We start from the raw sequence: 18,877 nt of genomic DNA on the forward strand, positions 1-18,877 counted from the left end.
GGGAGGCTGGGGACGGGTTGCGTGTGGCTCCTGAGGAGCGCTGGCCTCGCTCCGAAGGGCTCGCGGGCCCGGAGCCCCCGCTGCTCCCAGCACATGCTGCTCCCTCGCTGATTCGCGCTTTACTCGGAGGACGGAAAATGAACCCACGTCCTTTAACCTACCCCTGGGTTAAAGCCGGGACCGTTTGGGAGAAAGGACGCGGTGGAGCCGGGGTGGAGGGCGCGAAGGCTCCTATCTGCCTCGCCCGATAACGGCCGGGCTCCGCTGCCTTTAAAGGAGAGGAGCCGCAAGTGGATTTTTGGCGCTGCAGATAGCCGGTGCCGCGGCGAGGCGGTGACGCGCCAGCCCGTGGCAAGTGCCGCCTGATGAGACCCAGCGGCTGCCGCCGCGCTCTTGCTCTGGTCTGCTCCCTCGTCCCCGCGGCGTTTTGGGGGCCGGGCCGGGCCGCTGTCCTTCGGGCGAACCCAGCAAGCAATGCGTTGTGAGCTTTTGTTCTTTTATTTAACCTTTTTTATTATTGCTAAATATTTTTCCCCCCAGTCTCGCCTTGTAGCAAGGCCAGACGCTTCTAGATGCCAAAAAATGTGAGACAAATACAACCAGAAACGGGGAGAGGGGAAGGTTTCCCAGCCCTGCTTCCCCTGCGCAAGCCGCTCGGTCTGCAGGGTGGGAGCTTTTTTGGCATTTGCATCTAAAGGAAGAAAAAAGAGCAGTGGGGAGTCAAAGCACGGGGGGGAGGGCTGAGCCAAGCGGAGCAGCCTGGGGACCGGCATTACTTCTTTATTTCCCGCCTTTCCCCCGGCTTCCCCGTGAAGCTCGTTGGTAAGAAGGTGATGGTGGGGGAAACTGAGGCACGCCGCAGGCAGGGAAGTGGGACGTGGCGCCGCATGGGCTCCACTCGTGCCCCGGTGCTTCTGCCTGTGCCGAGGGTCGGAGGCTCCCAGAATCCCGGGGCAGCCACTGCCCCAGAGGCGCCGGCATGCCGTGCAGCGGGGTAGTTACAGGGGCAGCAGGTCAACAGGGAGCAAATATTAACGCTCCGAGCGGCGGTCGTGGTGCAGCGCGCGGTGCCAGCTGGCGGGACAGCTTAGGAAATCCCGGGGCTGCGCTGTGCACCGTTGCAGGAAAACGGGTCAGCGGCTCCGCGCGCCCCGCCGGGACGAGGGCTGGGGGCCGGTGCCTTTGGTGGGGGGCCACCCCAGGCATGATGCCTGCGGCTCCGCTCCCACCCTGGGAAGCTCCCTTGCATTCCCCGGGCTGCCGAAACGCAGCATCCGCAGCCGTTGCCAAGGAAACCCACGCTTCCCGCTCAGCCGGAGGAAAGGGGTGCCCGCTGTCCCACGCCCGGAGGGATGGGAGCCGTCGCCTCCGAGCAGCGCTCGCCTCTCCGGGGCTCGGGCCAGCCCTGCCCTCGCCTCGGGGCTGGCAAAGCCTAAACCGGGGCAGATTAAGGCACGACGAGCTAAAGCCGCTTTGCTCCCGAGCGAGCATATCCGCTTGGGATTTAGCACGCTTGCAGGCACGGATTCGCACCTGCAGGTGATTTGTCTTAATCCCCCCCGAGCCTCTGTGCATGCAAAGCCCTGGGTGGGCGGGCAGGTGGCTTGCTGGACGCGGCGGCTGCCGGCGCTGCAGCCGCCGGGGCGCCTCTCGGCGGGGCTGGGAGCGCTTTCTGCGCGAGGGGCGGCGTTGCCCGCTGCGCGGTTTCCCCTCCTCGGGCGTGTGTTGCGCCGGGGCCCCCCGAGCCTGGGTGCCGGAGAGGCTCGCGGTGCCGGCGGCCACCTGCCCCGCGCAGGCTCGCGCCCCGGCCCCGGCAGGGCCACAAAGCTGCGCTTTGTTGCGGCGGCAGCTGGGCCGGCGCGGCCCGAGTGACGGGGACGCCTGGCCTCCCGCAGCCCTTCGCCCGCGCGGGGCCGGGGCCCCTGGGCAGCATGCCCCCACTGCGAGCGCTGCCCCGGACGCCTGGGCCCATCACCCGGCTCTGCCCCGCGCCCGCAGCTCGGGCAGCTCCGGCGCTGCCGGCGGCGCAGCAAGGAGGAATTATATAACAGCGGCCGCGGGGGCAGCCGGGCCGCGCGCTGATGAATAATGCAGCGGCCTCGCTCACGCCAACGGCAGATTTCCTGTTTACCCACACGCCGGCCCCGGGAGCGGCGGCACGGGGCCCGGCCGTGCCTGCCGGAGGGGCTGCTGCCGGCCCGGGGCTCGGCGCGCCGCCCGGCACACGTGCTGCGGTGGGCACGGCCGGGCGCGCGGGGCCCCGGCCGTGGGAGCGTCCCTTCGCCTCGGCTGCAGCCAGGGGAATTTTTGACATGGGGGTTTCCATGGCAACAAAGCAAAATGGTGCAGGGAAGCGCGAGCCGCCCGGCGTTGCAGCGAGATGCTTCTGCTGTGGGAACGGGGTTATTGCAGGATGGGAAAGGGCCGAGACCGGCGCCTGCCACGCACAAAACTAGTGCCCTGGGCCGGGCCTCGTGCCGGGAGCCTGTGCTGAGCGGCGCCCGGTCCTCCCCCTCGCCCGCCTGCCCTTGGCGCTATCTCTGCTCCGGCAGGGCCTCTCTCCCTCGTCCCCCCACCAAGGTCTCCCGTATCAGGCCTGTCGTCCCGGCTACTTAATCTGGGTTTCTCAGTTATCCCATCCGGAAAAAATGTGTCTAAGAATACCTTGCACATGCCCGGCACTTGGCCGGAGCGCCGGGCTGCTGCGGGCGGCCCCTGCCCCTCCGCTGGCCTCGGCTCCGCATCCTTCTCCCGCGGTGGCCTGGCGCCCGCGGGGGACAGAGGTGGAGGGGCTGCTGGGCAACCGCGGCTGGCGGCAAGCGCAGCCCGTGTTCGGGGCCGGTTCCCGCTGCTGCGGCTGCTGCGCGCTCGCAGAGAAGCAGCGACAGCGGTGCGTAACGCTCCCGCGACGGGTTCCCACGAACAATGATGGTGATGACTCAGCCCTGCAACTTGCATCCTCCCCAGCTTGCAGCTGGACGGGAGAAACGCGGCTTGCCCAGACCGAGGCCTCAGGCGTCCAGGGAACTCCCGCGGGAGCCGGGCGCCTTCCCACCGCAGCTGCCCGCTGCAGGCCCGCAGCTCCCTGCCCACGGTGCGTGTGCCGGGGCCGGGGGTGTTTGGTGATGTCTGCCCGTGCGGAGCTGGGGCTTTCTCCGAGCCTGCAGCTCTAAGGCCACTGCAACCTGCCGCGCGCCCCACTGAGGCCGCACAGCCCATCCCGTCGCCTCGCCCCATGGCACAGGGCCGTGCGCTACCCCGAAAGCAGGCTGGGAGAGCGCTCCGGTGCCAGCTCCCGGACTGGCCTGGGCTCTGGGGCTGGGGGCTGTGGTGGAGGCACCTGCAGGCCTTGTGGGTTAGCACCAGCCCACAAGGATGCGGGGCTCGCGCAGCGGCAGGTGGGGTGATGCTCACGTACGCACCGGGGAGGACTGGGCCCAGACTTACCGACAGCAAGCTGGTAAAAACCGCCAAGTCATTTTGCCAAATTTCAACCTCTTTTTCTAAAAGAGCGAAGAGGGACTGTAAGGACTGCAACTGCGTGGGCTTCCAGGGACGGGGAGCAGGGTAGGGAAGGGTTCGAGCAGGAGGCACCGCCCCTGCCCTTCCCTGCCGGCGCGGGCAGGCGCGCTCGCCCCGCTCCGAGCGCCGCAGCGCAGGTGGGACCGGCGCGGACGCGCGCAGGCGGCGCGCTTTGACCGCCCCGGCTGCCCCCGCCCGCGGGGCCCGGGCGGCGGGGCCGCGCCGCGCACCTGCCGCCGGGCCGAGCCGAGCCGAGCCGAGCCAAGCCGGGCCGAGCCGAGCCGAGCCGAGCCAAGCCGGGCCGAGCCGAGCCGGGCCGGGCCGAGCCGAGCCGGGCCGAGCCGGGCCGACGCTCCGCGGCTGCCCCGCCCCCCCGGGCGGCGGCGCGGCCAATGGGCGGCGGCCGGGCGGGGCGGAGCGGGGCGCGCGGCTCGGCGCGGCTCGGCGCGGCTCGGCTCGGCTCGGCTCTGCACGGCTCCGCTGCGCACCGCTCCCCGCCATGGCATCCAAGTGCCCCAAGTGCGACAAGACCGTGTATTTCGGTGAGCGCCTCCGCCGCGCCCCCGGGCGCCCCTTCCCCGCGCCCGGCTCGTCCTCGTCCCCCGGCCTCGGGATTCCCTTCGCCGAGCCAGGGCGTTTCCCCTTTCCCCATTCCCGGGGCGCATCCCCGCCTCCCCCTTCCCCGAGCCCGCGTGTGTCCCCGGGTCCCCCTTCCCCGAGCCGGGGTGTATTCCCGGGCCCCCTTTCCAGCAGCTGGGGCACACCCTCGGGTCCCCCTTCCCAAAGCCAGGTGCATTCCCGGATCCTCTTTCCTCGAGCCGGGGTGTATTCCCGGCTCCCCCTTCCCAAAGCCGGGTGCATCCCCGGTTCCCCCTTCCCCGAGCCGGGGCGTATTCCCGGGTCCCCCTTCCCAAACCTGGGTGCATCCCCGGGTCTCCCTCTCTGTCCCGGGTCCCCCTTCCCCGAGCCGGGGGGATTCCCGGGCCCCCCCTCTGCCCCTGGTCGCAGCTCCCCACCTGCGCATACCCCGGCGTGGGCACCCCGGACACCCCCCGCTCCCGATGCGGGGGCCACTGGACGTGCAGCCCAGCCCCTGGAGCCCCTGCCTCCTCCTCGGTCACCGCTCGCGGTGGCTGGGACCCCCCTCTGCTCGGCCACCGCCGCAGCGTGGTGCGCCGCTCCCCTGGGCCGAGCTGGGGGATGCTGCCGGGGGCCCTGGGGCAGGTGACACTGGGGGCGCAGGTGGCAGCGGGGGCTCGGGCACCCTCGTCCGCTCCCCAGGGTGAAGCGGGAGGCAAGGGGTCCTGCTCAGGGTGCATGCCTGCAGCCCGTCCTGGCACAGAGGTCTGGTGCGAGGTGTCCCACGCTCGGGGCTGGGGGGCTCATGTCCCCCTGCACCTGCTGGCCTGGGTGTGGGGGAATCTGGGCCGTCTAACGTGGACTGGGTGTCTGGGCTGGGACATGCTGCTTTCGGGGGGAACAGGCAGCTTTCGTGAGCCATGGGGCAGCTCTTGGTGGGGAGGAGCAGAAGGGGGCAGGTGCAAACAAAATCCCCCCTCCGTCGTTTTGTTCCCGTTCCCTGCCAGCCTCGTGCCTCAGGCGTGCCTTTCACCCCGCGTCTTGCCTCTTGCCCATCCCGCGCGGGGTGTTCCCAGGTGGGCGAGCTAATGAACACTTCGGGGTTTTACAGTACTTTTTCAAAGGCAGCGTCTAAGCTGGGAGGTCCGTCTCGACGTGCCCGGCTGGGTTTGGGCAGCAGCGAGCCCCTGCGGGTCTCCGAGCGCCCTGGGTGGTGCTGTGGCTGGTCAGGGTCTCCGGGGGTCTCATGCTGGGCATCCTGGGGTTAGCACCCTCTCTCAGCGGCTGGGAGGGAAGCGGGAGCTCATCTCCTGACTTGGTGGAGCCTGCCTCAGCCCATGTGCCCGGTGCACACGGAGATCCGGAGGCCGGGAGCCTTCCTCTCCGAGGTGTGGCTGCGCGAGCGCAGGCTCAGGGTGGCTTTGGAGGGAAATTTGGCATGGGCTGAGCCGCTTTCTGCAATGACCAGCTGGCCCGGCCTGGTGCTGCCCGCTTGCTCCCCTGTGCTGGAGCGGCCGTGCCGAGTCCCGTCTCCCTCCCGCGCTCCACTGCGATTTAGCAAGGTGTGCACCCTGGGGTCTGGCTTCCCGAGCCCCCACGGCCTCGGCTGGTTTGTTTGGTAGAGAAATACCGACGGGTCCTGATTGTGCCCGAGTGTTTGAGGCATTGGGAGCTTTCATTCCTCTCCGGCCATCTCCAAGTAAACACAGAGAAATAGGAATTTGCTGTCTTCCTCCTTTAAATAAATCTATTTGTGTGGGGGTGGGAATGGCTCAGCCTCTTGGATGTGCTTCCTTGCGTGAATCTTTTCCTTTTTAAGCAGAAAGCTGCATGTCTGTCGAGCCTGCTGGGCACTGGTCTGGGGTCAGAGTCGCTCCTCGCGCTCGGGGGATGAGCCGGCCCGGCCGGGGGAGCCGGGTGGAGGAGAGCCCGGAGGCGGCTGCCAGCAGGCACTGGGGAGCCAGCGTGCCCCATCGCACCCCTCCGCGGTCGGGCCACTCGGTCGCCGTTGTGCCCCCGGGAGGGGACGGGGGATGAGTCAGAACCGGAGCAGGCCAGAAGCTGCTCCTTGGCCGGTGTCGAAACACAATGGAGCGCGTCCCTGCTGACGTCTTCGGCTTCGCTTTGAGGAACCGCCCGCGCTCCAGAAGAATAAACCCGAGCCGGCCTATTTAATGCGTACGAATCGAACAAAAGCTCTCAGTGGCCTTTCCTGCCGGCCGGGAAGCGGCTCCCCAGGCAGCCCTGGTGGGGCTGGCGCGGGAGAGGCGAGGCTGGGAGCTGCTGGGGGGTTATCCAGGGGGTTATCCGGGCTTTCCCAGGGAAGGGGTCGCGGGCGGCGGTGGCAGCCCCGCGCCCGGCACAGCGGGCTGGGTGCGCGCCCGAGCTCCTCGGCCGGCCCGAGGCTCCGCGGGGAGGGAGCGATTCATAAAGCCCTGCTTGTTCGGGAGCGCTGCTCGCTTCTGCTGAATGAGTGCTGGCAGCGGTGGCTTCGTGAATGCCTGGGATTGTAACCGTGGAGCGTGCGCGAGAAACGCCGCCGCGTCCTGTTCCCGGCCCTGGGCAGTCCTCCTGGAAGATGCCTAAGGGCTGGCTGAGCGAACGAGCAAAACTAACAGTAATTGGTACCGATGGAAAACTAATTTCCAGCCTGCCTGTTGCTTCATGCTCCCTGGAAAAATCCAGCAGACTCCTCCCTGTGCAGGCAGAAGGATGTGGGCGTTTCCTGAGCTACAGAATGAGCTTTTTTTCTTTAAAAAGCACAGGAAAATATAAAAATAGTTTGGAGCTTTTTCCCGCCCCCCCCCTTAAAGCACATTGAGCTCTAACATTGTTTCCAGTAGCAGCTGGGTCGCTCGGGCTAACTCTTCTCGCAGGGTCTGACTGCTCACGTGAATATTTAACTGCGGGAATAGCTGCCTGGCTGGAGCTCTGCGGGCTGGTTTCCCTTCCCGCGCTGGCAGGTGGCGGCGGTTTTGGGTTATCTGTTCTGGCAGGAAGCGCCCACAAGCCCAGAGCCGCCTGAAGCCAACCAGCCGAAGGTTTCCTGAGCTCCCTTTTGTGTTGCTAGCCCTAAACGAGCTTTGCAGGGTCCCCGGCCCTGCGCAGCCCCTTCCGCCCCCCGCCCTGCGAGCAGCGGGGGCATCGCGGCGGCCGGAGGTTTTCTGTTTTCCTCGGCCGTGATTCTCGCCGAGTCCCAAGCAAAATACGGACGCTGGCCCCCGAGATGTTGCAAGCTCCATCTTCGCTGCTGCTGTGCGGGAGGGTGCAGCTGGGGTGGGGGGCGTCGGAGGGGGGACAAGGACGGGGCACGGGGAGGGGGCCGAGCCTGCGGCGGTGCCCGATCTCGCCGTCGCGCTTGTGCCCCCGAGGCACGGGGCTGAGATGGGGGAGCGGAGGGCTGGGGGGGCTCTCCCGCACAGCACCGCGCGGGCGGCTCTGCCAGCAGAAATTCAAGCTGCAGAAGCCGCTCTGCGATTAATAAGTAACCACTGTCCTTAGATGAGGGCGCTCGTCGCTCCCCGCGAGCGGCTGGGCCGGGCGGCGGAGCCGGGCGGCTTTATTTTGCCCGCGCGTTACAGCCTCTCCCAACAAAGGGAGCCGCGTTCGCTCCTTGAGCGCGGCCCGGGCAGCCGCGAGGACGCCGGCGCAGCCTCTGATTGCCAGCGCAGACGCTGCCTGCGCTCCTTACGTAATTGCCTGCTCCGATGTCTCAGCGCGGCCGCTCTCGGGGCGTGCGCGGGCCTTGCAAAATGGTAACTAAGGATGCACCAGTTTCTTGCTCCCAACGCAGGGCCCTGGCAGGGAAGGGCTGCGTCTGTGGGAAGCTGACAGACGGGGTGATTAACATTAGATTTTCCCTCGGGAAAATACTGTGAGCGGTAGAAAATGCTCCGTGGGAGGATGGGACAGGAAGGTGTGAGGTGTCTGCCCCTTGCGCAGGAGAAGTGTGGGTGCCTACCTTGCCCTAGTACTTTGCTGGGGTGCACGCACGGCGCTGCTGGCGTGCCGCACGTGCGGCTGCCTGCCTTGCAGCGAGCTGCGGCGGGACGCACGGATGCTCGCGGACCTGCCCGCGGGAGGTGGGAGCCCCATGCCAGGGCGCCTGCCCTTGCAGTCCGGGTGCCTCTCCCTGCAGCGCCTGCGCGCCGGGGGCCAGCCCTGCTCCCAGCGCTGCGGGGCAGGCGCGGGGCTGGCAGGCAGCTCTCTGCGAGCCCGCTGGGCGTCTCGCTTGTGGTGCTCCGCGCCCGCATCCCGAAGGGTCCCGTCCGGCCCAGCTCAGTGGAGAGGTGGCCGCCCTGCTGGGCAGGGAAACCCTGGCCGGAGGGTGACGAGAGGGTTAGAGGCGACGGGGCTGAGCCTCCGTGCTGCATCAGCCCAAGCGAGGGGTAATGGAAAATGCATCGCAGGGTTGCAGTCAAATGCGGAGGCTGGGGTGTGCGCCCTGGTGCTGCTTTCAGCTGAGCTGGTGCAAGCGGCGGTGCCGTGGTGCCCGTGCCGTGGGGCATGGCTCCGGCCTGCAGCGGGGCAGCCCCGTGCGTGCTGAGGACACCGAACCGCCTGGGGGGCACGACTGGGAGGTGGGTCCCGGCACGCGGGCTGGGAGCGATCTTGCTCCGGCGCTGCAGCTCGCGGGGAGCTGCGGGAAGTGTCTCCCGCTGCCCCGGCTCCTCTCCTCCGCGCAGAGGCGAGAGCTCCTGCCCTTCCCAGGCCGCTTTCTCTGTCCGCCCCGGGGCACAAGGAAGCGGCCTCACTGGGGAACAACCGCGTCTGTCCCGCTCTCACAGTGGCTGCCTGTTGTCGCAGCCGCGCCGCCGGGCAGGGCTGTTTCGCCTTCCTGCCGCTGCGCCTGGCGGGGTGCCTGGGCACGGGGCGCTCGGCTGCGCTATCTCCGGCCGCCCCCTCCTGCAGCAAAGCCCGGCCCGGCGGGTCTCCGTCTTACAGCACGGCCGCGGTGGAGCTGCCTGGCCTCGGAGCCAGCGAGCGCGTCCCGTGCGAGCGCCGCTTGATGAAGTGCAGCAGCCCCGTGCAAAATGACGTGGGAATTTGCTAGAGGCTCCCCTGGCCTCGTGAACCGGAGCGGGAAGGCTTAAGGCTGGTGCCCAGGAAAGTGCCTGAAGTGGGGGAAGTTTTGGAGGCGGAGGTGCAGGGAGCAGCGGGTGGAAAGGAGCCACGCAGTGCGTTAGGGCTGCCGGTTGGAAAGCAAACAACGCTCGAGCACGGGGCCGAGCTGGCGTCGGCCGCTCGGGCGTGCAGGGGTGAGCGGCCGCCCGGCAGCGCGGGGCGAAGCACGGGCTGCCGGCCCAGGAGGAGACCCTGGGCAGAGTGGGGGTCTCGCTGCTCCCGCGCGGCGGCTCTGTCCCCCGTCCTGCCGCCAGCGCCCAAGCAGACGAGGCTCCCGGCTGCCCAGGCTCTCGGCTTTGCTCTCAGCCTTTTGCCAGGCTCCTCTTTCCAGCCTCGTCCCTCTTTCCTTGTGCCTGCAGCTGCTTTGAAGTGCGTCTGCGCCCCTCTCCTCCAGGGGTGCGGGATTTGGCACCTCGTCGCTGAACGGGGCCGAGGGCGGCGTGCGGGTGTCGGAGCGTTCAGCCTCCGCTGAATAAGCCTCCGGCTGCGAAAGCGGAGGTGACGTCAGGCAGCGGCAATGCCTGCGCGAGGGCCCCAGCCTGGCGTAACGCGGCACCTGGGCGCCGGCAGGGGGGACGCTTGTGCCCCGTTCCCATCCGAAAAGCTGTGCACCCCCGGCAGCGCCTCGTGGGAGGCGCCGCTTTGCCCGGGCACGGCGGGTAATTAGAGGATGAGCCGTGCTGTCTCCGGGGTGGAGACGCTCAGCGCCTCTCCCGCGTGCGTCGGGCTCCGCCGCCCCCGCGGTGCTTCCCTGGCTGCGGCCTCTGCTGTCAGCCGGCTCCGGCGGCCTCCCTCCGCGGCACGTGGCTCCTTCCCAGCATGGCGCGTTTCGCCCGGGGTTTACCCCCGCCGGGGCAGCCGCCCGCGGGCGCGGGTCCCCCGTGACGTGGGGGCTGCTGTGGTCGGAGGGCGCCTCCGTGCTCCTGCCGGCCGGCAGCGTTCCGTGCGCGGGACGTGCAGCCGTGTGTCCAGGCAGCCCCGCTGCTCCTCCCGCCCTGGGGAAGCCAGCCGGAAAATCGGATTAGGGGAAACTAGACACCACGTCTCCAAGTGATCCCGGGCGCTGAACCGCCTTGAGCTGCCCTCCGCTCCCTGGCTTGGCTCCCGCTGCCTCCCCTCACAGGCAGGACACCCTCATGTCCCCCCAGCCAGCTCTGCCGCCCGGCTCCGGCAGCTCCCCGGCACGGCGAGGCCGGGCGCAGAGGCTTTCCCCGGCACGCGGAGTGGGGCCGGGCAGCGGCGGGAGGGCTGGCAGGACGGGGAGGCTGCAGGGAGCCCCGGTGGGTGTCGAGGCCGGGGACCCGGGAGAGCCCGGGCAGGGGCACACGGGCGCTGAGCGCCGTGCACGGCGAGGAGCGCGCTTTCGGGTTTTGCTGGCATTGCCCCTGTTTCGGTGGGGCAGGAGGGGATAAAGGGGAGGCCGCGGGGGCCGGCCGCGGCGGAGGGCCGGGGCCGCGGGCTGCTCTGCCAGGGCTGGCGTGGCCGCAGAGCAGACGTGGCTCGGTGACAGGAAATCTGGACGCGGGCGTTTTCTCTCCGCGGTGATTTATAGGGCAGCGCAAACACGAGCGGGACGCCGGTGCCCTGGAAATGGGCTGGGGCGGCTCCCAGCTGTTTCCGCCGCTCGGCGCGAACAATGCAGCCTGGGAAGCGGTGCCGGCGGCGGCGGCGGCTGGCGGCCCGGCCGTGCCGTCCCCGGGGAGCCGCCGTGCGCAGCGGGCGGATGTCCCCCAGCGGCTCGGCGTTCCCACCGAGGGCAGGGGGCTGCCCCCGCGCATCCCTGTGCCCTGGGAGCGGGACGCTGCGCCCGGCCCCCGTTGGGGCTGCGGGTGCCCGCGAGGTCCCTTTTGGCCAGGGATGCAATAGCCGGGGTGCGGGAGGGGTTTCCGGCTCCCTGTTTGCTCGGAGTGGCCGGAGAGGGGCCGTCCTGGGTGCTGCGGTGCCCGCCGGCACACCGGGGGTGTTCGTGCGCCGGCGTCGGCACGGATGGGCCAGCTCCCGGCCCTGCCGCAGCGGCTGCCAGCGCTGCCGCCGTGCCAAGGCGCTGGGACGTGTCTGCTCCGCTTGGTGAATAGCCCGGCCGCCTGAAATATTACCGAGGCGGTCACCTAATCCCGCCGTGCTCCTGCAGCCGGGGAGGCGCGGTGGCGGGGGCAGGAAGGAGCCGGCGGGGGCCGCGGCCGGCTGTAATTGCGATGGCCCCTGCAAAACATCCGCCGGGAGCTTCCTCCTCTGCCCCCGCGGGGGTGGCGGCGGCGGCGGGCGCGCGGGGGGCGACGCCGCTGAGACTCATCGTGGCCCGGCTGCGCAGGCGCTGCGGCAGAGCCTGGCTGCTCTTTGGCCCCGCGCCTCTGGCTCGGCTTTCAGCCGTTCACGCTCCATTTCCCTCCGTCGCAGGCACCTGTCAGTGCCGGGGAGGCTGCGGAGCTGCAGTCTCCGGCCGCCGTGGAGCGGCTCGGTCCTGCAGGGCTCCGGGGCGGCTGCAGCAGCGCGGTGCGCTCGCCGCCGGCTGCAAGGCCAAAGCCACCCGTGCTGGGGGCGGCAGGGGCTTGCGCGGGCTTTGCCACCACCGCGCGCTCCAGAAAGCGCCCGGCCGGCGCAGGCGAGGGGGGAGCATCCCTTTCACGCGCTGGCTCTCGTGACCTGCGTGCGCTCCTGAACCCGGGGTCCAGCAGCTTCCCGTCGGCGGGAGCAGCCTGCTGCCGCGGCCGGGGATTTATCTGCCACGGCCGCTGCACCGCAGAGCGGCTGCGCGCGGGCCCTGCTGTTCCAGTCGCCCTGGTGCCTTTTAGCCACGGTCCGGAGCCGCTTCCAGCGGAGGTCGTGCCCCGAAAACCTTCCTCCGCGCTTGCTGTGCCCAATTTTTTGGGCAGCGATGGCAGTTGTTTCGGCTTATCGTGGCACCGCGGCGCAGCTGTTTGCCGCAGGTGGAGGGTGGCTCCCGCGGCCAGACCTGCCCTCGGGGACCTCCCGGCCCCCAGCCCGACCCGGCGCGACCCGGGGGCCTTTGCCTGGCTGAAGCCCTCGGGGTGGAAAGGGCTGGAAAATGCAGCGCCGCGAGGGAGGCGTTTGCGTAGAGCAGGGCCGTGTTTCAGTCGTGCTGTTTTATTTGCCTTTTAAATATTTTATTTGGCTCTTACGATTTTGTTTTATGGTGGGTTTAATGGAGCGGTGCCGTTTTCCAGCTGTCTCTGCGGGCGTGCGAGAGCCAGGGAGGGGGAAAGGGAATCAGCCGCAAATGCAGGGCGGGATGGGACATCCCTGGACCTGCAGGGCTGGGCGAGGGTCGGCGCCCCGCGGCGCTCCGGCCCCCGGGACGGCCGGAGGAGGGCTCTGCCCAGGTAACTGGTCCCCAAGGATTTGCCTCCGTGAACTGGCCTGCTGCCTCCCTGGCCCCGATTTTGGCCCCCGCGGTGCCCTGCAGCGGGCCGCCCCAGCCGGGGCATCTCTCGGTGCTTCCCGCGGGGCCACGCTCCCGCTCGGCGCCCAGCTCCTCCCGCAGAGGAGCCGGAGGCAGCTCGGAGGGAGGAATAAAGATGAATAAGAGCCCTTGGGGAAAAGCCCGCTGGAAGGAGCCTGCCCGGCTGGATGTGCGCGGAGGGATGACTAAACGGGTGGGGCTGGGGTGGGCATGGTAACACAAAATATTTGAATCAGAGAAAGGTCATTTAGGGTAGTGTGGCGGGTAAAAATAGCCACAGGGAGTAGAAAGGAAAATGCTACTGTTGCTGGACTGCTGTTTCGCAGACGCCCTCTTGGAAACGGCAGGGCCGGGGCTGCGGGGCGGCTGGCGGCGAGACCGCTTCCCGCGGGCGGCAGGTGCGGGCGGCCGGGGTGCGGGTCCCCCGCGCCGCTCCGAGGGGCGCAGGGTCGTGGGAGGCTGTGACCTGGGAGCAAGAGGGTGTTGCACACTGCGGGCCCTTCCCAGATACGTCCCTGTGAAGGAAAAGCAGGAGCAGCTTTTGGAAAGGGCCCGGTGAAAGTGCTCAGAGAGCTTGGGGGCTGTGGCAAAGCAGTCCCCGCGGCGCGGCTGGCTTGCAAAGGGAAATGGGGAGTCCGCGTGCCCATGGGGCCCGGCGATCCCCCTTGGTGGCACCCCGTTGTGCCCAGACCCGACTTCCGAGCCGGTGGCGGCAGCGGGCGGGCGGGCGCCCCGCTGCGGGTCTGCGCCGCGCCGGCGGCTCACCTCGCTCTTGGTGTTTCCTTGCAGCTGAGAAGGTGTCCTCGCTGGGCAAGGACTGGCACAAGTTCTGCCTCAAGTGTGAGCGCTGCAACAAGACCCTGACGCCCGGCGGGCACGCCGAGGTAAGAGCCGGCGCGGAGGGAGGCGCCGCGGAGCCGGGAGCGCAGCGCTGCCTGCGGGGCCGGCGCGGCGTTGGCGCCCCGCGGGCAGCTCGCGCTCGGCACGTCCCGGCGCGCGGCGCCGCCGGCGAGGCAGCCTCCTCGGGGCGTCCCCGGCGCTTCAAGGAGCGCCAAGATCCGGCGCCGAAGCGTGGCTGCAAACGCCGAAAAGCAGGAAATTGCGGGTTGCCGTGGTGACGCGAGCTTGGCACTGCTGCTGCCTGCATGTTTTCACTGTGTGTTTAGCAGCGCAAACAGTCACGTATTAAGTTACTCCTTTAGCAAGAAAACAGGATTAAACCCTGCCCATCTGTGCTGCGAGCCGGGAGGGAGCCGCGCGAGGCCGAGCCGGAGCCGCCTGCCCGGCGCGGGGGGGCTGCGGGACGGGCCGCGTCCAGCCTGCGCAGACCCCGGGGGCCTCCGCGGGGCTCGGTGCGCGCCCGCAGCAGCCCTGGGGGCGCGGGGCCGGCGCTCGAGGGCGCCCGGCGCGGGGGGAGCCGGTGCCCCGCCGGGGCCGCGCCAGCCCAGCCGGCGCGCGGAGCCCGCGGCAACTGTTCCGCTAATGTGACTTCGCGCCGCGACGCCTCGCGCCCCGGGTTTTGCACCGTGCCTTTCATGCCACCGTGTCACCAGCTCTTTAGCGCGTTTGTGGCACGCGCCACAGCTGAGCGGGCGGCAGCGCCTGGGGCAGGGACAGCCGTGCCGGCGGCGGGCGGCCCCGCGGGGCGAGCGGCGGGAGTCTCGCCTCGCCTCGCCTCGCCTCGCCTTGCGTGGGGGCCTTTCGGGGGGCTCCGTGCTCCGGGCCGGTTCAGCCCGGGGGACTTTGCTGCATCTCCATATAAGGCTGGATTTTGCTCCCGGGGCGGGTGGCAGCCAAGCCCCCCTTGGCAGCACGGAGAGCCGGATCGGGCCCTTCCCTGCCCTTCCGCGCTCCTGCAAAGCCAGCTTGCCTGGCAGGGTTGCGGAGGTGTCGCAGGGAGACCGGCTAAATGTTTATCCTCTCTTGCAGCGTGGTAACGCTCTGAGCATGCCGATATTTATGCCTTGCCCTAGTTTGCAGCTGCCTGCTCCCAGCCAGCTGCCGGTGTGCTCGCCCAGCCTTTCCCAAGCCCCTGTGTGCCGCTCCCCACACCGCTTTCCACGAGGGGCGGCGGGAGCAAGGGCTGCAGGAGGGGAAGGGAAGGGAAGGGAAGGGACTGCGCTCGCCTCTTCTGCACGGCCGCCTCCCTCGCCGGCAGCTGGAGAGGGCTCCTCTCGCCGAGATGCTGGATGGAGCCGCGCGGGCGGCACGGGAGCTTCCCGCACTGCCTCGGCTCCGCGTGGGGCTGCGAAGCCGAGCTGCCCAGCATGGGACTGTCCCCCAACCCCGGGGCGCGCAGGCAGCGTTTTTGCCCCCTGCCCCCAGGCGACCCCCTCCTGCGGGGCGGCTCGGGGCCGGTTCCCGCGCCGAGGCCGCACTGGGGGTTGCACGGGGGCAGAGACACGTGCCTTGTGGGTTTTCTGTGCCCAGCCCTGTGGGGTGCAGCCCAGGCCTCGGGCTGGGGGCCAGAGCCCACAAACGCTCTTTCTTTCCTCTTGGACTTGGTTCCCGCTGCCCCGTGAGAAACCGCTGCTGGGATCAGGAGCGCTGTTATCTCGGGCCCGCCGGCGGCCGCGCCGTCCCCCTCGCCGGCAGCTCTGATCGGCGCCAGCTCCCCCGGCCCGCGCCCTGCCGCGGGGGAGAAGGGCCCCGGCGCTTATCGCCCGCTCGCTGCCAAGGATTGGCCCTGGCCGATAGCGGGCACCGACGGCGACCCGGCCGGGACGGGCGCCCGCGCAGGGCTCTGATCCCGGGCCAAGGCGAGGGGCACGGCGGAAAGGCAGCAGCAAGAGAGCTCAGCCGCAGCCCTCTCTCCGCCTTGCCCGAGGCTTTTGGGTCCAAGGAGCTGCCCCGGGACAGGGGCAGGAGCTGGGGGGACGGGGGGACGCCAGCGTGCCCGCAGCCCGCCACCTCCCCTGCCCGGCTGCGCCCAGCGGGCTGTGACGGCACTCGACTCCCGCTCCCGGCCGGGCCTGTCTCCCGCCTGTGCGGGGGCTTTAAGCACCACGTTTTTAAAAACGTGGCCTTTTTTCTGTATAAAGTGCCTGCCTTCAGGCTGGGGAATAAGTGCTCCTCTAAAAGAAATGCCCCCATCTCACCGCGATGCCCTGTGCCTCCAATAACAGCCTAACTGTGCAGTCAGCACAGAAGTGAAGTTCAGCCCGCAGGCTGCTTCAAACGCAAAATCATGGGTTACCGGATCCTCGGGTTGCACTGCCGAGTTTGGGCTGGGAGAAGCCTTTTAGCTGAGCTAACCCGGGGTGCCGGCGGTCCCTCGCTTCCCGGCAGCGAGCAGTTTTGGGGCCGGGCTTTGCTCTGCGCGCGCGCGGAGCGGGAGAGGGGCTCCGGCCGCTCTCAGCGTCCCGCCGCCCTCCTCTCTCCGCAGCACGACGGGAAGCCCTTCTGCCACAAGCCCTGCTACGCCACGCTCTTCGGGCCCAAAGGTAGGTGGCTGCTCGCCCTGCCCCTGCGCCGCGGCGGCCCGGCCCGGCCCGGGGGCGCGTGGGGCGGGAGGGCTGGCGGGGGACGGAGACCCCGCACGGCCCCCGGGACACCGCCGCCTCGCTCTGCCCCGCTGCAGGGGTGAACATCGGCGGCGCCGGGTCCTACATCTACGAGAAGCCGCAGATCGAGGGGCAGACGGCTCCGGGCCCCATCGAGCACGCCGCGAAGGTGGAGGAGAGGAAGGCGAACGCTGCGCCGCCCAAGGGACCCAGCAAAGGTGAGGCCGGGGCGGGCTTGGCGCCGGGGCGCTCAGCCCCGTCCCGGTGCGCCGGCGGCGCGCGGCTCTCCCGGCCGGGGGCGCGCTGCCCCGCGCTTAGGGCCTCTCTCCTTCCAGCCTCCAGCGTCACCACCTTCACCGGGGAGCCCAACATGTGCCCGCGCTGCGGCAAGAGGGTCTACTTCGGTAAGGGCGCGAGCGGGACGCGGCCCCGCGGGAGGAGGCCGCGGCTCCGCCAGCCCGGCCTGGGAGCGCGAGGCAGCAGAGCGGCGGGGAAGAGCTGCGGGGATGCGCGGGGACGCGTTTGCTCGGGGGCGTCTTGCGCGCAGAGGGGACGTGCCCGTGCTGGTGGCCGGTGGGCATCCTGCGCGGTCCAGGGGGCTCACGTCCCTGCGGACCGGCGTGCGGAGGAGTGACCCCCCCCCATCCCTCCCTAGCGGAGAAGGTGACCTCGCTGGGGAAGGACTGGCACCGTCCCTGCCTACGCTGCGAGCGCTGCAGCAAGACTCTGACCCCGGGGAGCCACGCGGAGGTAAGGACGTCCGCACCCCCGTGTTGCAGCTCGCTCCGGCTCAGGCAGCAGCCTGCTGCCGGGCGCCTGCTCCCGGTCTCCCTGCGGGCTTCTCCTGCCTTCCCCGAGCTCCCAAAGCTGCAGAGGGGCCGGGCTGGTGCTGATGCCAGCCGGCATCCCGCGGGCGAGCAGCCGCGAGAGGGCAGGGCAGGCCCAGCCCGGCAGGAGCGGCTCAGGGCTGCCCGGGGATGGGCGCGGGGTGCACGGAGGGGTGAGGGTGTTTGCAGGGGAGGCCCCCGGGCTGTGCCAGCGTGCACGCCTGCAACGGGTCCTGGGGCCTGTCCTGCCCCCCTGCCCGGGGGGAGCTGATCCCCAGCCTGCGGGGGGGGCCCCACGGTGGGTCTGGGGGTGAGGGGCCCCCCTGCCGCTGCACATGCCCCTGTGCCCCGGTGACGTATTTCTCTTGCACAGCACGACGGACAGCCGTACTGCCACAAGCCTTGCTACGGGATCCTCTTCGGGCCCAAGGGTGAGTGCTGGGCACTCGTGGGGCTGGGGGTGCAGGGGTGGGGGCACGTGCCCTGCCTCGACTGCTGCCCGCCGCGTCCCCGGAGTGCACCGCGTCCCTGCGGGGCAGGCAGGCAGGGCGCCGTGCCACCTGCAAACGCGTTGCCCCGCGCGCCTCTCGTTGCAGGCGTGAACACCGGCGCCGTGGGCAGCTACATCTACGACAAAGACCCCGAGGCGAAGAACCAGCCCTAGAGGGCGGCCGGCCGGCCGGCCCCCCGCTCTGTGCCCCCACTGACCCGCTGCTCGTGGAAGGAGCTGGAGCCGACCTGCGCCAGGCTGGCCACGGAGCTGGGCGCCCTGCTGTCTCTGCGCCGGGCAGGGCCCCCCTGCCCTGCCCTGCCCTGCCCTGCCCTGCCCTGCCCCCCCCCCCCCGGATTATATGGCATAGTCTCTAATATAAGCTTCAGTGTTTAAAGGCAAAGGTGGAAGGTGTCTCTGGTGGTCCCCGACGTGCTCTGCCCTCGCCGGTGCCCGGCAGCATGCCGCCTGCCCCCGCGGCCCCCACGCGCACGCCCCGCGGCCTCCGCCGGCCCCTGGGGGTCGGTGCTTCGCCCCCGCCGGCCGTCCCACGAGGAGGAGCGTGCCCCTGCCGGCGGGCAGCCCTTGTCTGTGCCAGCCGCGGGCACGGGGCTGCTCCGCGGGCAGAGCGCGTCGGGTGCGCGCCGGCACCTTGGCTCGGCGCGATGCCTGCCCGCGGCCGGAGCCCGCTCCCCGCGCGAGTTGTTGTTTTGGGTTTTTTTTTTTTTTTGTTGTTGTCGTTTATTTATAAGCAGATGTAAATGTGCTCCCAGCTTTGGAGAGTGACACGTGCATCTGCCCCATCCGCCCCCCCCGAGGCCCCGCTGCCCACGAGGCCGAGGAGGAGCAGCGTGCGGCCCCCCAGCGCCCGCCCCGTGCTGCCTCCCGGCCCGCCGCAGGGCCGGCTCTTTCGGTATCGGCTGACAATAAAGGTTTTGAGAGACGCCTGGTGTGGCTCGGCCGGGGGTGGCGGGGGGGGAGACGTGTGCAGCTGGGGTTTATTGCGCCCCGCGGCGTTGCAGCTGTTGAGTTTACCGGAGCAGCCGTGGCTCCCGTGCAGGCGGTGCAGCGGGCTCCGCGGCTGCTCCCTCCCCGTCCCTGGCTGCAGCGGCGCTCTGCGCGGGAGGGCAGCACGGCCAGCGAGCTGGGCGTCCCCTCAACCCGGAGCCCCCTTGGCCGCCCTGCTCCGCTGGGGAGAGCGGGAACCCCCCCAAAAGGCCGTGCATCCTTGCGGCACCTTGGTGGCTTTGCATGTGGGAGTATTTGAGTGCCAGGCGGCAGCGCGGAGCAGGCTGGGGCTGCTGCTCCCCCCTTGCTGGCAGCAGCGCGCTGCCTCCCCGGCGGTTCCCAGGCCCGGGAAGCGGATGCGCGTGTTTGTGTTTCGGCCGAGTTTCCATGGAGACTTGACCCC

The 18,877-nt window shown here is 69.9% G+C and overlaps 1 protein-coding gene across 1 annotated transcript; it reads left to right on the forward strand.

Moving 5' to 3' along the window:
* Positions 1-3,954: 3,954 nt before the first annotated feature.
* Positions 3,955-18,410, forward strand: CRIP2 (cysteine rich protein 2). The gene is made up of 8 exons (XM_067300730.1): positions 3,955-4,064; positions 13,436-13,530; positions 16,032-16,089; positions 16,227-16,367; positions 16,485-16,553; positions 16,805-16,899; positions 17,350-17,407; positions 17,573-18,410. Exons 1-8 carry the CDS (start codon positions 4,022-4,024, stop codon positions 17,638-17,640), a joined length of 627 nt encoding a protein of 208 aa, XP_067156831.1. The 5' UTR covers positions 3,955-4,021; the 3' UTR covers positions 17,641-18,410.
* The last annotated feature ends 467 nt before the right edge of the window (positions 18,411-18,877 follow it).

The sequence above is a fragment of the Apteryx mantelli genome, chromosome 8 (assembly GCF_036417845.1).
Source record: "Apteryx mantelli isolate bAptMan1 chromosome 8, bAptMan1.hap1, whole genome shotgun sequence".
Lineage (NCBI taxonomy): Eukaryota > Metazoa > Chordata > Aves > Apterygiformes > Apterygidae > Apteryx > Apteryx mantelli.

Excerpts from the sequence above, each read along its gene's own strand:
- CRIP2 (XM_067300730.1), top strand. The coding sequence starts at position 4,022 with ATGGCATCCAAGTGCCCCAAGTGCGACAAGACCGTGTATTTCG. Across the intron at positions 4,065-13,435 it reads CGACAAGACCGTGTATTTCG|CTGAGAAGGTGTCCTCGCTG; the intron begins GTGAGCGCCTCC and ends GTTTCCTTGCAG. Across the intron at positions 13,531-16,031 it reads CGCCCGGCGGGCACGCCGAG|CACGACGGGAAGCCCTTCTG; the intron begins GTAAGAGCCGGC and ends CTCTCTCCGCAG.